At 43.1% G+C, this 15,733-nt stretch overlaps 1 protein-coding gene across 5 annotated transcripts in view; it reads left to right on the top strand.

Moving 5' to 3' along the window:
- Positions 1 to 15,733, top strand: part of SZT2 (SZT2 subunit of KICSTOR complex) — a 94,693-nt gene that overhangs the window by 48,918 nt on the left and 30,042 nt on the right. For all 5 annotated transcript variants that reach the window (XM_066625314.1, XM_066625313.1, XM_066625317.1 and 2 more), the window contains 13 exons: positions 1,958 to 2,162; positions 2,451 to 2,563; positions 2,872 to 3,100; positions 9,081 to 9,234; positions 9,328 to 9,420; positions 9,567 to 9,648; positions 11,983 to 12,261; positions 12,491 to 12,626; positions 12,752 to 12,868; positions 12,959 to 13,022; positions 13,238 to 13,423; positions 13,656 to 13,949; positions 14,080 to 14,266. In XM_066625314.1, coding sequence (XP_066481411.1) covers positions 1,958 to 2,162; positions 2,451 to 2,563; positions 2,872 to 3,100; positions 9,081 to 9,234; positions 9,328 to 9,420; positions 9,567 to 9,648; positions 11,983 to 12,261; positions 12,491 to 12,626; positions 12,752 to 12,868; positions 12,959 to 13,022; positions 13,238 to 13,423; positions 13,656 to 13,949; positions 14,080 to 14,266 — 2,139 coding nt within the window. The remainder of the gene's footprint in view (positions 1 to 1,957; positions 2,163 to 2,450; positions 2,564 to 2,871; positions 3,101 to 9,080; positions 9,235 to 9,327; positions 9,421 to 9,566; positions 9,649 to 11,982; positions 12,262 to 12,490; positions 12,627 to 12,751; positions 12,869 to 12,958; positions 13,023 to 13,237; positions 13,424 to 13,655; positions 13,950 to 14,079; positions 14,267 to 15,733) is intronic.

Genomic DNA, 15,733 nt, shown 5'->3' with positions numbered 1-15,733 from the left:
ACCAGTGATTAAAAACCAACACAGTAAAAAAACTGAAACATAATATGGAAAGTTTCCATATGTTTCCAGAATTTGTCAGACATATTTCCATAATATGGAAATCACCAAGAATTTCTCAGGACATTTCTGATGCAAAACATTGCAAAGGCATAGTCTTTAGTTCTTCAAACAGATAAAAAGAGAGAATACTGTGATGAATACATGAAGTCTGGGTTTTCATATGAAGGAGATGAGGGCTTATATAATTAATTACCAACATTTTTCTAATATGACGGGTACAATTTATGGAAATAGGCTGCCAAGGGATATGCAAGTGAAAAAGGTTGGAAACCACTGCAGGAAAACCATGAATAAAATCCACCTTTAATGTGCCTGGTGTGTTAAACCAGAAACTCTACATATAACATATAACACATAACTGGGAGTGTGCAATTCACAGCAGAGAGATGAGCAAGTGCAGCTGCATGTACTTGCAACCGTTTTTACTCAGAAGCAGACCTATTGCTTTACATGGGTGTTATTTTTAAGTAATGGTGCACTGAATTGTAGTCTGAGACTTTGTTTCAAAGAGAAATGAGGATGACATCCTGTTGTTGGGAAAAACAGATCTCTGCAAAATGCAATGTGGAAGGAAGTTGCTTTCAATGGAAGCCTTGAGCCCTTTTCTCTGGAGGAGAATAAAAGGTTAACTTTGACTGGAATTTCCTAGGAAGGTGACCATAGAAATTAACAGCCCTCTAAGGATCTCTGCATTGCTTCTAATGATTATGCAGTGCCTGCAGCTTGAAACACAGCTTGCTTGAAAGGAAACTTCTCTGGAGTTGAAAAGCTCTGCCCTCTGATCAACCTCAGAGATAAGATGAGGTGATAATTTAAGGTTGATTACTTGGCAAAAATTTCGCCCTGTGGGTGAGTATCTCTGGTAATTAGTGATGCTGGCAAAATTTTCCTAAGCTAGTCTTGGATACAAATTTTGGGACATTGTTAAAGCCTGTAACTAAGGAAAGGCGAACTTTACTAGCCCCACAATTTTTTTTTTTCTGATTTGGAATAATAGCCAAGTGGAAAAGAATTGCTGGCTGGTTCCCTTGCTCCTTATAGAACGGAATATTGCACCATGACTTCATTATACTAAATAAGGACCAACCATTTTTGAAGGAGTGCTCCCTCAAAAAGGGGGCATGTGAAAGGGAAACAACATCTGAATTTGTGCTTTTTAAAAGGGTGAACCTTCAGATAGGGAACACCCCTCTCAAGATGCCTGTTTTCCAAGTAATGGAGATGTTTCACCCTCCATTTGCCAAGAAGCTGTTCTCCAAACCTTGGATTGATTCCATTTCTTCCAAACTAAGAAGAGTTCATGCTGCACACATATAATGAGAGTGTATTCAGTAGAGTCTTCTGGCAGTTGGTGCTACAGACCAGGTTTCAGGCTCTTTGCTTCAGAGAGAAGGTTGCAAATGGACTTGGGAGCCAACTGATGGCAAAGATGTCAACCACAAAAAGGCCATTCCACAGGCCTGCCACCTTCTGATCATTGACTAATTTTATTAATTTGCAAACATCATTAAACAAGATTTTGTTATGCAACAATCACCAACACTTTCTTCCCTATGGGGAGAGGGAACATTTTTGTGCCTGTTTTGTAAGAAAGGGAGAGGAGAAAAAAAAAAAAGCAAAGTCTGCTTGAAACTGATACCTTTGACAGTCCTCCTGCAGAAATTGAAGCTCTAGAGAAGGGTAGCCTTGTTAGTCTGCAGCAGCAAAAACAACAAAGATTAACACATCTATTTCACTGCAACTCTCCAGTCATTCCCCACAGGAACTTGTCAGACAAAATGATAAGGAAATTCCCTGTTCCCTAGCAGCTGCTACCAAAAGCCAATCAGGAAGATATGTGGTCTCCTTTCTGCTCCCAATGCTGCCTACAGACATTGTGTCACATCCTTATCTACAGAAATTGGCCAGGATCAAGGAGATTCAGATGCTGCACCAAGAAGAGAAGGTCGAATCTCCTTCAGCCGCCAGGCATCTCAGCCTGACCTGGGTGAGAGCTGCCGAGCTCGCTGTCCTGTCTACATCTATAGTTGCTCCTTGGAGCTGCTGCGGGAGCAGATGATCAGTCCCAGGCCAGATAAGTCTCTGCGGGACATCTTTTTCAGGTGAGTTCCTGAAAGTGCACAGGAAGCTAAACTGAACTTCTGCATGTAGCAGGCAAATCTTGGACCATGAAATATTATTTAGATACTGGGGTGGATGCAGTCGCTTCTCAGTGTCCAGCAGTTTGGCAGGGGCTTGTATAGGCTTATAAACAATAAAGCAAAGCTGAAGTTGCTTCCCACACTTGAGCATGATGAAAGAACTGGAGAGCTAGGTTGAATGAGGAAGGGATTGGGGCCTTGCCCTCATTAGTCTCCTTTTTTATGAAGTTGGGTGCTTCTGTCTTCCAGAAGCCAGTCTGTGGAGTGCCCCACCAGCGCTCCCTGGCTAGATCCTAAGCACAAGGAATTGGTGAGTTACTGCACCTTACTGCAAGAACATTCCCACCAGTGCTACGTGAAAGGTAAGGGATAGGAACATCCAGCTTGGGGATGGGGGAGATGCAAGTCCCCTTCTACTCTTCTTCTGCCTGGTTTGACTTCATTCTGGAAGGGCAGGAGAGGGGGTGCTATTTGACTGCGGCCAATCTATATACCTCATATCTATAGTGACCATGGGGCTTGGTTCAGAAGTGGAGAGAACCTCAACCAGCAAAATTTTAGATACTTTAAAAAGGAAAAAAAGAAGTTTGTTTTCGCTGCTCTTTAATAGATTGTGGTATTCCTAGTTGCAACTGCATTGCCCCTTCATCTTAGAACTCTTTCTCTACAGGACTGTTTCGGAGTCTGCAACAGGGTCACAGCATCAGCAGCCCTGACCTTCTCATAGCCATGGATTACTGTGAGGAGCTTCTGCAGGAGATAGACATCACTAGCTTTCTGCTTACGCTGTGCAACCATGTGCGCTCCTTCTGTGAGCGCCACCAGCACCTGCCTACCAGCTTGGAGAGGGAAGCAGCGCAAGCCTCCCAAACACGGGGTGTACTAGTCTCTGCCTCCAGGTGGGATAGCCATTCACTAGAGAGGAATCAGAAAGAATGGTAGCCATGAATTATTACTGGCAGAATCTTGATATTTGGAATTACAATATATTTTGCAGGAATGTATCTGTGCTTTCTGGATACAATGAACTGTTCCCTTACAGCAGGGGTGTCCAGAGTTTCTGGCAGGAGGGCCACATCATCTCTCTGACACTGTGTCAGGGGCAGGGGGGAAAAATAATTAATTTACATTTAAAATTTAAGTTTACATAAATGAATATATTAAAGGTGAACTTATATGAATGAATGAATGAAGGTCTTGCAATAGCTCAAGGCCTATAAAAGGCCTTGCAGAAAACCAGGCTGGCCTTTCATTTGCTGCCACTACTGCATCACAGATGTGAAACAGCAAGCAGTGGAGGGAGCCCTCATCCCACAGCTCACGCGAGACGTCAGACAGTTGCCCTCACGCTGAGAGCAGTTGCGTCGGGCCAGTGTGGGCTCCAACAAATCTCCAGAGGGCCAGAGGCTCATTGGAGACTGGGGGCTCCCTGAGGGCCGCATTGAGAGGCCTTGAGGGCTGCAAGTGGCCCCAGTGCTGGGGTTTGGGCACCCATGCCTTACAGGGTACTTTTCCTTGGTTTATCTCTTTCCTACATATCCCTGATACATCAGAGGATTTCCAGAGTTCAGCTCTGTACACCAAGCAGAGTATTCCTTTACTGCTTATAGGAGGTACTGTTGGACCCAAGATTTGGGGACATTTCAGTGTGTCTTAAGGTTTTGAATGGGGAAGGAGACAGCATATGTACTGGAGTGAAAATTACAGCATTGGGAAGGACTGACAAAAGCATTAGACAGTGAGATCTGAGTTGCAACCAGTCTTGACATTTTTCAGCTTTCAAATCAAAACTTTTGAAATATGAAACAATGGAAAATGTAAGCTTTGCAGAGACTTTAGCTTAAGCCATTTCTGCCCAATGTTGCATTTACACAAAAGGGATCAAATGCTGTTGGTTTTATCCACTTGTGGGCTATCCACCCAATTCTATCCACCTGTGGGCTGGGCAGAAATGGGCTAATGTCAGGGTACATGCTGTGCACATATGAGCCTTCAGAATATTATTTTCACCTTTACAGCTAAAGCTGTGAGAGACATTGCTTGGAAGAATTGGGGACGTGACCTTGAGTCACTACCAACTAGACTCACAGCCCAATCCTATCCTTCCCCCTCCTTGCTAGTGCAGGCGCACCAAAACAGGTGTGCTGTATCTACCAGAGGGGGGCAGATCAGGAGGTTTCAGAGTTGAAAGGGAATTTCAATCCCCTTACACCTCCGTAAGCCTCCCACAGCACAATGGGTCTCCTTGGAACTGCAGTGGCACAGTGGGAAGGCTGCGGCTGTTCCTGTCTATTCAGCACACTGCTGGAACACCCTGTACGGCTGGCACTGACTGCTTTATAGCAGTCAGCACCAATGGAATATGAGTTCTGCTGCTGGCTGGACCCATTAGGAGTGGGCTATTAGTCGCACTCAGTTTGACACACCACTAAGTTTATTTATTTATTTACAAATTTATCCCTCACTTTATCCCCCCAATGGGCATTTTAACTCGGTCATTTATTGGTCCGACTCTATATCTGGATGATTCGTAATAGCTAGGACTTAGTCTTGGGTACATTTGTGATTTGCCTTGCTTGAAGGGTGAATTTGCATCTCTTGTGCATGTTTCAGCATCTTGAGAATTTCATCTTCCATTGCCCTTCACTCACACTTTTAAAAAGCAAACTTCTTATTGCTTTGCCTGGAGAAACTAGACATGGAAAAAGAAATGTAAATAGGTTAAATTCCACCAAGTAGCGAGATGGGCTAAAGAGAATTTCCAGCAGACAATGGGCAGCATTTAAAAGCTCTGCATAGCTTGCAGGAGTAGAATAAATTATGCAACGTAGTGAGAATATTAATATTTCTTTACCCAGTCATGAGAATGGAATTACTTTAATGCATAATTTAGATTTTTTAAATATCCTTAAACTAATCCTTTTCAACCAGTGCTACTAGTACCACTGGTGATACTTGACCCCACTGCCATGATGGCCTTTTGACACTGGCCTGAAACACTCCCCCCCCCCAAAGGAGGTGGCTAGTGTGGTGGTACACCAGTGGGCATGATATGACTGCATTTGGCTGACCCCCTTCAGTTTGAGGATGGAAGGTGCAGAGTGAAGGCCTAACTATGGGGCAAGCTGCCCACTCCTGTGCACAGCTGTCACTTTTGCTGGTACTGATAAAAGGTGTCACTTGTAAAATAAAAGGCTGAAAAACCCTGCCTTATATTCTCAGTGCCGGTGATTACCACAGTGACTGTGGTGACTTTTGTGCTGAAAAGTGCTGATTCTTTGAATAGAGTCAACCATTCAAGTTGCAAATGGAGATTAGTTTTCTGAAGAATGTAGTGACATTTCCTGCAGATTTGAGTTATGGAAGGCAAAAAGGATTGGATGCATGCAGTGTCATAGGTGACTACGTTCCTTAGGGCAAAAGTCTGAAAGCAAATAGAGAACCCTTGATGTTCTTCTTTCCAGTCTCTGCCACTTGAGCAGAATCTGCCAGACATTGTCCATTTTACCACCATGAGAACTAGTCTTGCATTCCTCAAAAAAGGAGGGGCAAAAATTATATTTTATGGGAAAACCAGGTTATGCAACTTGCAGCATTGGTGGCCCAAAATAGACTTCCAGGCCCTCAGTGCATAAGAAAGATCCTTCCAGTGAATCTATTTTTAAAATGAGCACATTCATATCTTAGCTTTGTAGTACAGTTAAGAATGGTCTGAAGGTCTACTTCAGAACTACAACCTGAAAATAAGGCAGCCTGTGCATCCCCGTTACAAGATATGCTTCAAAATAACATTAAACTTGACTGGTAATTTGTCTCATGTGCACCTGCCAAATGAAAGCTGCCTTGGGACAAGTAGTTGACTCCTGTAATGTTGCATGGCTTGGTGCTCCACCATCTTTGCCATTAGGCCTTGATGCCCAGCAGGACAATTCAGGAAATCACAGTAATGATGAGTGCTCTGTTCATTCAGAGGGAAAGGCAGGATACAAACTATTTAAATAAATACATTTCTCATTCAGGGATCTCTTGTATATATGTCTGCCGGCCATAGGCTAGTTCAGTGGTTCTCGCACATTTAGCACTGGGACCCACTTTTTAGAATGAGGATCTGTCACAATCCACTGGAAGTGATGTCATAACTGTAAGTGATGTCATAAAGCAGGAAAAAAATTTACAATCCTAGGCTGCAATCCTACCCACACTTACTCAGCAGGAAGTCCTATTTACTATCATTGTTAAAAGAATATACGTAGTAGCTTGTTAAAAGTACAGGTCTGTAACATTTCCCCAAATGCAGTCACATACCATGGTAGCATCAAGTTAAATATATTACAAATAAAATATTGAAATGAATGGGGACCCACCTGAAATTGGCTCGTGACCCACCTAGTGGGTCCCGACCCACAGTTTGAGAAACACTGGCTAGCTAGATAATGCATCCTAACATTAGTGTCACATGCTGCTCTTCTGGTCCTTATGCAGCAGCTGGCTAGGTTGGTGGTAAAGTATATGTATATGCAATGTATATATTTGTTCTTGGACAGGAACACCTTGTCCTGTTCAGGGTACCACAAGTAAACCTTGCCACTACTCATTTTATTTAAAATATTTCCACCTTACTTTCCCCATCCCAGTCAGGAAGTGCTCATCATAACTTACAAAGTCACAGAAAATGCAATAAAGCATGATGAAACAATTTAGAACTCACAATAAGTTTATTAATCCTAAACAAAACAGTAAAAGCACTGATTTATCCACAAAAAAGAAAGGAAAAAAACCCAGTGGTGTCAGCAGTAAGAGCAGTTCATCAGTCACCAAATAAAACCACAGAATAAATGTGTTTTAGCTACTATTGACAATTGACAAAGATGGAGTATATTTTCACTTATTGGGATAGAAAGTTCCCCATATTAGGTGCCTCCATAGAAAAAATTATCTTGCCTATCACCGCTCTCGCTCTCGCTCTCTCACTCAGTAGTGAGACATGTAAGGTGCTTCTCTCAGTAGATCTCCAGGGATGGGCAGTTTTATATGAGGTGGTGATGGTCTGATACCCTGGTCCCAAGCTGTTTAGGGCTTCAAAGGTCAGATCCAACACTTTGAATTGCACCCAGGAATGTACTGGCTGAAACTGCCATACTGACTGAAACTGCCATTGAAGCTGACAAAGCAAAGATATGATGCTCACAATGCCTTGTGCTGGTTAGCATTTGTGCAAGAGCATTAGCTGATGTTTCCAAACCATGTTCAAAGGCAGCCCCATGCATAGTGCATTTGTTGGAGTCTTTACTGCTCCAGTACTGGGCTGTCTGGCAACCATGCCAGGATACTGAATGGACTCAGTACTATGAATGGAAAGGGACCTGTGAGGGAAAAGAGAGGAGGAAACCTACTCCTGAACATGCTGAACTTACAGAAGGAGAGACTGAGAACAGGATATCAGGATGTTAGCTCATCTTGAAAGCTGATATAACTGGTTATATCTGTGCTTGCTGGAAGAATGAGAGGAGAGAATAGACTTAAACCAAGGGTATTGTGGGTTTTTTTTTCACCTTTCTAAATAATTGTACTGCTGCCAGGGGAGACTTGATGACTTGGGACCTTTTTTTAACTGTTAGGTTATAACATCTCATAAACCAACATTATCTATTCAAGTAGATGAATGTTGCAACTGATATACTGAATTATAATAATTGCATTTATATTGTAATAAATGTACTAAATTATTTCATACTATTAAGCTAATTAAAATAGAATAATTGTAACTCATAAACTACAGATCAATTTCCTTATGTACTCATGTTACTTCTTTAGTCATTCTTCTTCATCATGCTGTTTCCATTTGTCTGAATTGATAAATACATATTGATCTGCATTTAAGGCATTTATCGATTGATTCTCCTCTAATCTCTACACCGCATAGAAGTTTAAGAAACAACAACAGAGAGTCTTGCAGCTCCTTAAATACACTCATTTATTTCAGCTTAAGCTTTTGTAGGCTAGATTTCATTTCATCAGATACACAAAATCTCATCCTCACTTGATAGGCATATATATGCACATGGAGAAAGAGAATGGGAAAGAAAAAAATGATAAAACTAGAGACAAAGAGCTGTGAGATGGAAACAGTAGAGCTGGTTACCATAATTATGTAAAGTTTAAAATGTAAGAAAGAGGTAACACTAGATAAAGCAATCCTCCTGGCTATACTATTTAATTACCTTAAGTACTGAGATAGGAACAATATTTGTTATCGCAAATATAGAACATTCTACACAAGATTTCTTCCAGGCCTAACTATTCTGATTTGGTTGTCTAAAGTGTATTCCTTGAAGCAAGCATTTGCTGGGATTGAGGAGTTAAAATAGCTTGATGTAGATAGCTCAGCTTGCTACCCGCCTTCCTTCCAGCCCCACCTGGTTTATCATTTTTATATTGGAGAGGAAAGTCCCCTGTTAATAAACCAAGGGGTTTAGTCTCCAGACTTCCACCACTTTCAGCCTACTCTCATATTATGATTCCAGCACAATATGTTAAGCTCACATGTTCATGGTCAGCGGCGCTTACCATAAAACTTCTGAGGAATGGGTCTGCAATCAGGTTTTCTTGGTTTCTGTTCATTGACCCAGTTCCAGAAGACACATGTATAACAATATGTAGAGGCTCATTAGAACACTTCATCTATGCCTAACTATTGTTTCTTCTTGAGCCATCAAGACACAAGCCATATATAAGGGATAGGCTGGAGACAACATAGGCTGCTTCTGAGTGAGGAGCAGGAGGAGGTGTCTTGTTGCAATGAGGGGTGGGTTGCTTGAGCATTGATGCCTAGAGATGCTTGTGACTGAAATGACTCTTTCTTCAACCCATACTCTGCAGTGTTGAAGCAGAGGACATTAGTGAGCCAGATTCCCATGTTTCTGCCTGCCCTTTCCAAGAACCCAGCCAGACCTGCTGTCCAGCGTTTCCCCTCTCACTACTAGAGAGCAGCCAGCCCTGCCAAGTACACCCTGACTTGCATGAGATTATCCAGGTATGGGGGAGTCTGCTTCTATTGGATCACATAAAAGCAATAGCTTACACGACTGGGATATGTTCTCTTCACCTCCTCTTCCTTGCCTTCTAGGAGAAGTTCTTGGAGATTGGCAGCTTGCATTTTAAGCCAGTGCCATCCAATCCTCATTATTTCTTCTACTGCCCTCCTTCTGCCAAAAAAGAGGTAGGAGGATAGGCTTATGTTTTTACCTCTCTTCTGGGGGGGGGGGGCTTCTTGTGAGAGCTAGAGGCCATTAAGAGCCAAACGTGGAAGGTTTCAGTATTCGGACTTTGTATATGATGAAAAAGTGGCTTGTTGTCTCTGCTCAGGAGGAGACGTCTCGTGATCATGCAGATAGGAAAGGCAGTGAAGACATGGAGAGCTCAGAAACTGATCTGGCAGCTGATGAAGGTAAAGGAACTTTTCCTAACCTTGCTGTGCTGTGCTATTAAAAAGTGATAGATGCCAGGGAAGATGTCACACTGCGATTTGGTGACACAGGGCTCTTTTTACCCTCAGGTGGACTGAAGAATATGCATATGGGCTGTAGAAGGGTGCCAGACTCCTTTGAGATAATTACCACCGGGTCACTTTTCCTTTTGAGATTAGTAGGCTAATAGCACGGGCAAGGAATGTGAAGGATCCTGGCTCAGTGATGTGCTGGAGAAGTTGAAGCGGTATATCTGTGAGGATTAAGCCCCTGGTACTTGGTTATATAAACCAATTATTAATATTTTTCTCCCTTTGGCACAGGGATGCAATCAAGCTGTGCAGTTAAGTTCTAGGTTTCCTTGTACTCTTTCTGCCTATCCACTGAAAAGTTCAAAGACTGCTCAAGTGATCTTCCCTTACAAGTTGTGATCGGAAAGCCCATGGTGTGTAGAGCCAGTCTAGCACAGTATAATTTAATTGGAAGTTGCTCATGGACTTTAGCCCAGTGCCCCAAAGCAGTTGACTGTGTGGTTCAGAGCTTGTAGTACCCTCTGAGAAGGGCAGTAGAGCGACTGAGGCTTGACAGCCAAACAAACGAGCCCATCATGGCCACAGGAGTCGTGAAACCCACTTGTCTTTCATAGAGAGTTTTGAGAATGTAGAGCCAGACAACATACTTGTTTGCATGAATACCACAGCTTCACTACAGATTAAGAGAGGTGATGCAGGCAGAGGAGAGTGCAGGAATGTCAGGAGGGGAGTTTTAGCATGACATGTGTCCCATTGTACTGACAGACCTTTGGCTACTAAGAGGATACAATGGTCAGCTTGCCTTTTGGATGAGAATACCCAAACTCAAACTTGTTATCCATTACCACTTCTTTTTAGAGTTCATTGCAATTACCTCAGCACGGTTGCTGATCAATCTCCAGGGAGTGCTGAGAAGGACCACATTCACCTCTGAATCACTGCTTCTTGTTGCACTTGGATTACACCTACATGCATACAACATACTCTGTCATACGACATGCCACTGCCATCCATGCACCTGGTATTCTTTTCACTTCCACCACATCCATGATGTAGGCCACAATGCAAGCCTTCCCTCCAGCTGTGGGGCTTTCTGTTCACCAGTAGCCTACAAACTGAGTTTTCTGAGGAGGGAGAACATTCCTGCTTAGCTTTCCTCTTTCTCTCACCCTTGCATTCCTGTGCATTAACCTCTCTGAATAATGTTTTGGGTTGTGTAAAGCTAATGAGACAAGGAGGCTAATTGTTGTTTGGCTTAAAGGGCTAAACAGGCTTGTTTTAATCAAATCAAAGGAAAAGGTTTATTTAAAAAAAAAACAGGACAAGGGATAAAAAGACAATCAAATTCTCCATTTGAGATCAAGAAGCAAAGTTCAAAAGAAATTAAAATGGCTTCTAGCTAAAACTGAAAGAAAACCACTTACAATTGACATCCTTTTGGAACCAGAGAGAAAGATCTTAGGAATCAATACTGTCCTGGATGAACGCCATCACAGCTTCCATCATGGCTTATCTAATAATTCCTCACATATAATGTAACACAAATCTGTTTTATCTCATTGGGTAGAGGAGCCCTCCAACTTGTGTGAAATAAATGAAAGTTCAAATTTCCCACTCCCAAGTTAGGTTAGTGAACTGAAGCAGGTGTGAGCTAAACTCAGCAGGGATCCAGGAAAGTTTTGGTCAAGGCTATTATTCTCAGGGACGACTAGACAGTCAGTGAACCCACAAAATACCCTTGAGGAGTAAAGACAATGTGTGTGATACACAACCCAAATGTGTGTGATACGCAACCCAAAACTCTGGACAGAATGGAGAATGAGACAAGCTGATTTCTAGGTCATCTGTGTTCGCGGAGTGCTATCATTTAGCGAGTTTCCTCAGGAGAGGGGTGCTTGCTCGTGGCACATGCAATCTAACCACTGTCAAATCTTTTGACTCAGTATTTTCTTAATTATGACTATAAATCTGTGCCCAGTTGCAATTTGCCACTTCTGAGGTAATAATGACTAAAATAGTCAATCATGTTTGGGTGAAAAGACATCTCTTTTTAATTCAGTATTGGTTGTGTTGACATAGACATATATCTGAATGCATAATCTTACAAGATGTCTCTGCCATTTGATTGCACAAGTCACTCTTGCATTTTTGAGAGGCTAAATGCACTTCACCCAAGCTAACAGCAATCTACTTTGAGTCAGCACTTCCAGAATACCTTGAGTACAGCTTCCTCCTGCACTTCAGCTTTTTTTGCACTTGACCAATGAACTCCTTCTCATATAGGGAATGCATCTGGCTGCGGCATCGGCACAGAGAGTGACCCAGAATTGGAGGTGGAATATAGGGAGCGACTGGACCATGAGTTCCTAGAAACAGACTCCCTGTCGGACTCCAACACAGTTAACCAGGATGAAGACTCCTTCAGCGTCCTGGGAGACTCTCTGGCAGAGCAAGAGCTGCTCGAGCAGGACATGCCACCCCTCTTCGTGCACCTGACCTGCTCTGTAAAGCTACGCAGCCAGCACAGTTCCATGCCAGTTTGCTCTCTGCCCACTTGCTTGGGTGAATGAAATTGTGTTTAGGGCTTGATGTTGGGGGTGGCTAAGGCACTAGGGCTAGGCTTGGTGTTGAGATGGCTAGAGCACTGGGGCCACTGGGCATGCATGATTAGCTTGAGCCTCCCAGCAAAGGGAGGAGGGTTCATATGGTTGAAGCTCAACCTGTCCAGGCCTTTAGCATAAGGGCAAAACTAGTGTTCTTTTAACTGAGTAATGTCTTTCTCTTTCCTTAGGAGAAGTGCTGGGATGCCTTGAGAGCTGTAAGGCACTACAAAGCATTGACCTCTGTGACCTTTGTGTGACACTTGACATCTTTGTTTTGACCCTTCCCCTGGAGATTGAAATGGTGAATGATTTGCATCACAATAGGTGAGGCTCCAGAATTGGTAGTGGGTTGTGGGAACAGTCTCTTGACGCTGTCTGAGGCTGTAACATGAAGATGGCATGCTGATGGGTTTGGCTAGCTCAGTAATTCTTCCCTCTCCATCTGGTAGGTACACCTCTGAGAGCAGTGTCTCTTTCACCCGTTCCCCAGGGCGGGCCTCTTCCTTTCGCTCTGATGAGGAGCTTATGCATACCTTGGACAGGCTACCATCAACTGTGGATAATGGGTATTTAATCTTCTTTATTCCCCCTTATGTTCAACTGCACAAATAGGGGAATACTGTGCCTGATCATATTGTTCTTGCCCCATTTTCAAGGCATCTAGCACTCTCAAACCTTCCTGGAGTGCACAGACAAGCTATTGAAGCCACTATGACAGAGGTGAGTTAACCTGAGCACTGGAATTTCTGACTCTGAAGGAATATTCCTCATGACTGCACCTTCTCTTTTTCCACCCTACTCCCTTGATCCTGGGCTGTCACTGAGTATCAGACTGGGAGCCTTAGCAGGGATACAGCAGTTGGAGGCAAACCCAGAACAAGATCTGTACTTTGCTTTATGCTCTTGACCTTGACATGCTGCCTTTACTGTCTCAGTTCCGCTGGCTCTTGGAGGATGAGATTGTGTCGGCATTGCGCCACTCGCAGCCAATCATCGCTGGCACCTTGAACCGAGTGGCAACCCATGTTTACAGTTCCCAAGGCCGCCCCAGTTGTCATTGTGAGGCTGTTCCTCTGCAGTTTGTTTTTGGGCCTGAGAGCTCTCTGGAAAGGTTTCGTGAGGTAAGATAGGCTTCATCCTTGTGGCTCAGTTTGCTTTTTCCATGCGACTACTATTAGAACCCTGTAATTCCCAGATCTTGCAGTACAACCTCTGGAGCTAACTGCCCCTCTCCCCAAGAGATGTCTATAACTTATCAGTGTTCAGCCACCCAGTTTTGCTTTATGCTACAGAAGATGCATTTCTACAGCTGCCTGTTGCGTGCTAGTAAGGCATCCCATTCTCTTGTTGCAGGAGTTCCAGAGAATGACCATCGCAGGCTATGTGCTCAATGCCGAGGGGAATGATTTCTACTATGTTTCAATCAGTCGTCTGCATGCCTCAATGAGTGTACCCAGTCCTGCGGTGACTCTTGAGAGCACCATGACAGGAGGCAGGTGTGAAAGTAGCAGCAAGACAGAAAGCTCCTTGCTCTGCTCCACTCCTCCTGAAGAGGCTCATGGACTCTGGGCATGGTCAGCAAGTGAAAGCAAACCTGGATTGGGGATGGGAGAATTTGTAGGCCTAAGTAGCCAAGTGCGCAATGAGGTAGGTGGCTGGGAGGGATATGATGAACTGATAGTGCTAATCTGCCTTGATATTACATGGGTGATGGCTGGGAAGGGGGCAACCTGAATTATCTTCTGGCTTGAAAGTGAGCTCTGCTGCCTTTTTGCAGGTGTCAGAGGACATTCTGAGTTTGGAACAGGCCTGTACTTTGGAGCCTGATTCCCCAGATGAACAAACCACTGTGTCTCAGCCACAACCCCTTTTTGGCTCTTCTGAGAAGTGGAACAGTGAGAAATCACCCTCAGCAACACCACCTGTGGCAAGTCTTGCAGATTCTGTGACCCCAGGCAGGGAAGGTGAGGAGCTATCTCTAACTGGACATAAGAGCACAGACTAGCTGATGAATAGTGAAGCCCAAGGGGGCAAAGGTTTAGTTATGTGGGGTTGCTTGATATCATCTTGCAAGTGTTACAGGTCTATTTTCTGAAGCTTGACCAGTAGAATTGCGTGTGAAGAACTCTAGGGAAGACTGTCATCTTATATCTTGGGTCAAGCAATGCTACTTATGTTCTCTGTGCAGGCAAACTTAGCTTTCCCCTTGGTCCTTGTAGCTGTATCCCTTTGCATGTGTTCTTTGCATACATTGCTCTAAGCTACCCAGGGTTACTTCTGCATTCATGCCTTTTCTCACATTGTTCCTGTTTCAACAGCCCTGCACAGTGCCAAACGGAATAGACCATTTCAGAGAAGCTTATGAAAGGCACATTCTGTTAATATTGCAAGATAAACTCAGTCTCTAAAACAGGACAAAACAAGGATTAGTGGAAACAAATAATTGCCTGAGGTTAAAAACTTTAGATTCCTCAGGACTAAGCTACTCAGCTTTCTTGTCTTGTTCAATTATATAGTAGAAAGCTAATAGTACTAATATTGTAAGACTAATCTAGTAGTTTAAAGTAATATATACATAAAACAGATTACCAGTGGTTGAAAAGCTTTACTGAACTCTGAGAGCTGCAGCACTCACCTTCTTTTGTAAAACAAAAGCTTCCAGCTGACTGAGAAGGTGCAGGTGATTGACAGCGAGTCTGGCAAATTAAAGATGAATTTTTGTCCTTATGCCAGCACTGGAGAATTGGTGGATGGTGGTTTAGGCTAACTTAAAAATCTATACCAATGTATGAAGTGTAATGTGGATCAGTTAAGTTTTTATATGGATAATAGCTCATGATGAAAACCATTTAAAGCAGATTAATTGCTCTCTAAGGTCAAATACTGAGCTTGGGTGGACTTTTGGGCCTTCATTTCAGTTTTATACATAGCTGCCTTCTGTATGCAAGATCTTTCTCAATTGTGAATTAGTATTTTCTAGTTGTTCCAAGTAATTCTATGAAATGAATTTTGATTCTTTGTATTTTTAAAATGTTTGATATTTCATCTTTCCATTTTAAGATGAGAAACTGAAGGTGAATTGCATCAAAAAATTTAAGAACAATCAATAATAATGCAGAAAGAATAGGCAAGGAGCTGCAGAGAAACACCTACTAGTAGGCCTAAGGTTGAAGTACCATCAATAAAGGGGCAAGATGAGTCTTCTGGGGCTCACAATCCCACAATCTAGGTGCAGGAACAGAGCGTCCTTTCCCTGAATTCCTGCCAGCTCTACTTCACATGGTAACAGGACACACAGAAAGGGTTCTGCATCTGATCTAAGTAGGATTTATGTGGGAGTAGATGGTCCTTTAAGTCAGGGATTTCCAAACTTTTCATCCAGAGGGCTGCATCAAATATCTGGTATGGTATTGAGGGCTGGAAAAAAAATA

This window comes from Tiliqua scincoides, chromosome 4 (assembly GCF_035046505.1).
Source record: "Tiliqua scincoides isolate rTilSci1 chromosome 4, rTilSci1.hap2, whole genome shotgun sequence".
Lineage (NCBI taxonomy): Eukaryota > Metazoa > Chordata > Lepidosauria > Squamata > Scincidae > Tiliqua > Tiliqua scincoides.
This window is presented reverse-complemented; position numbering and strand designations above follow the sequence as displayed.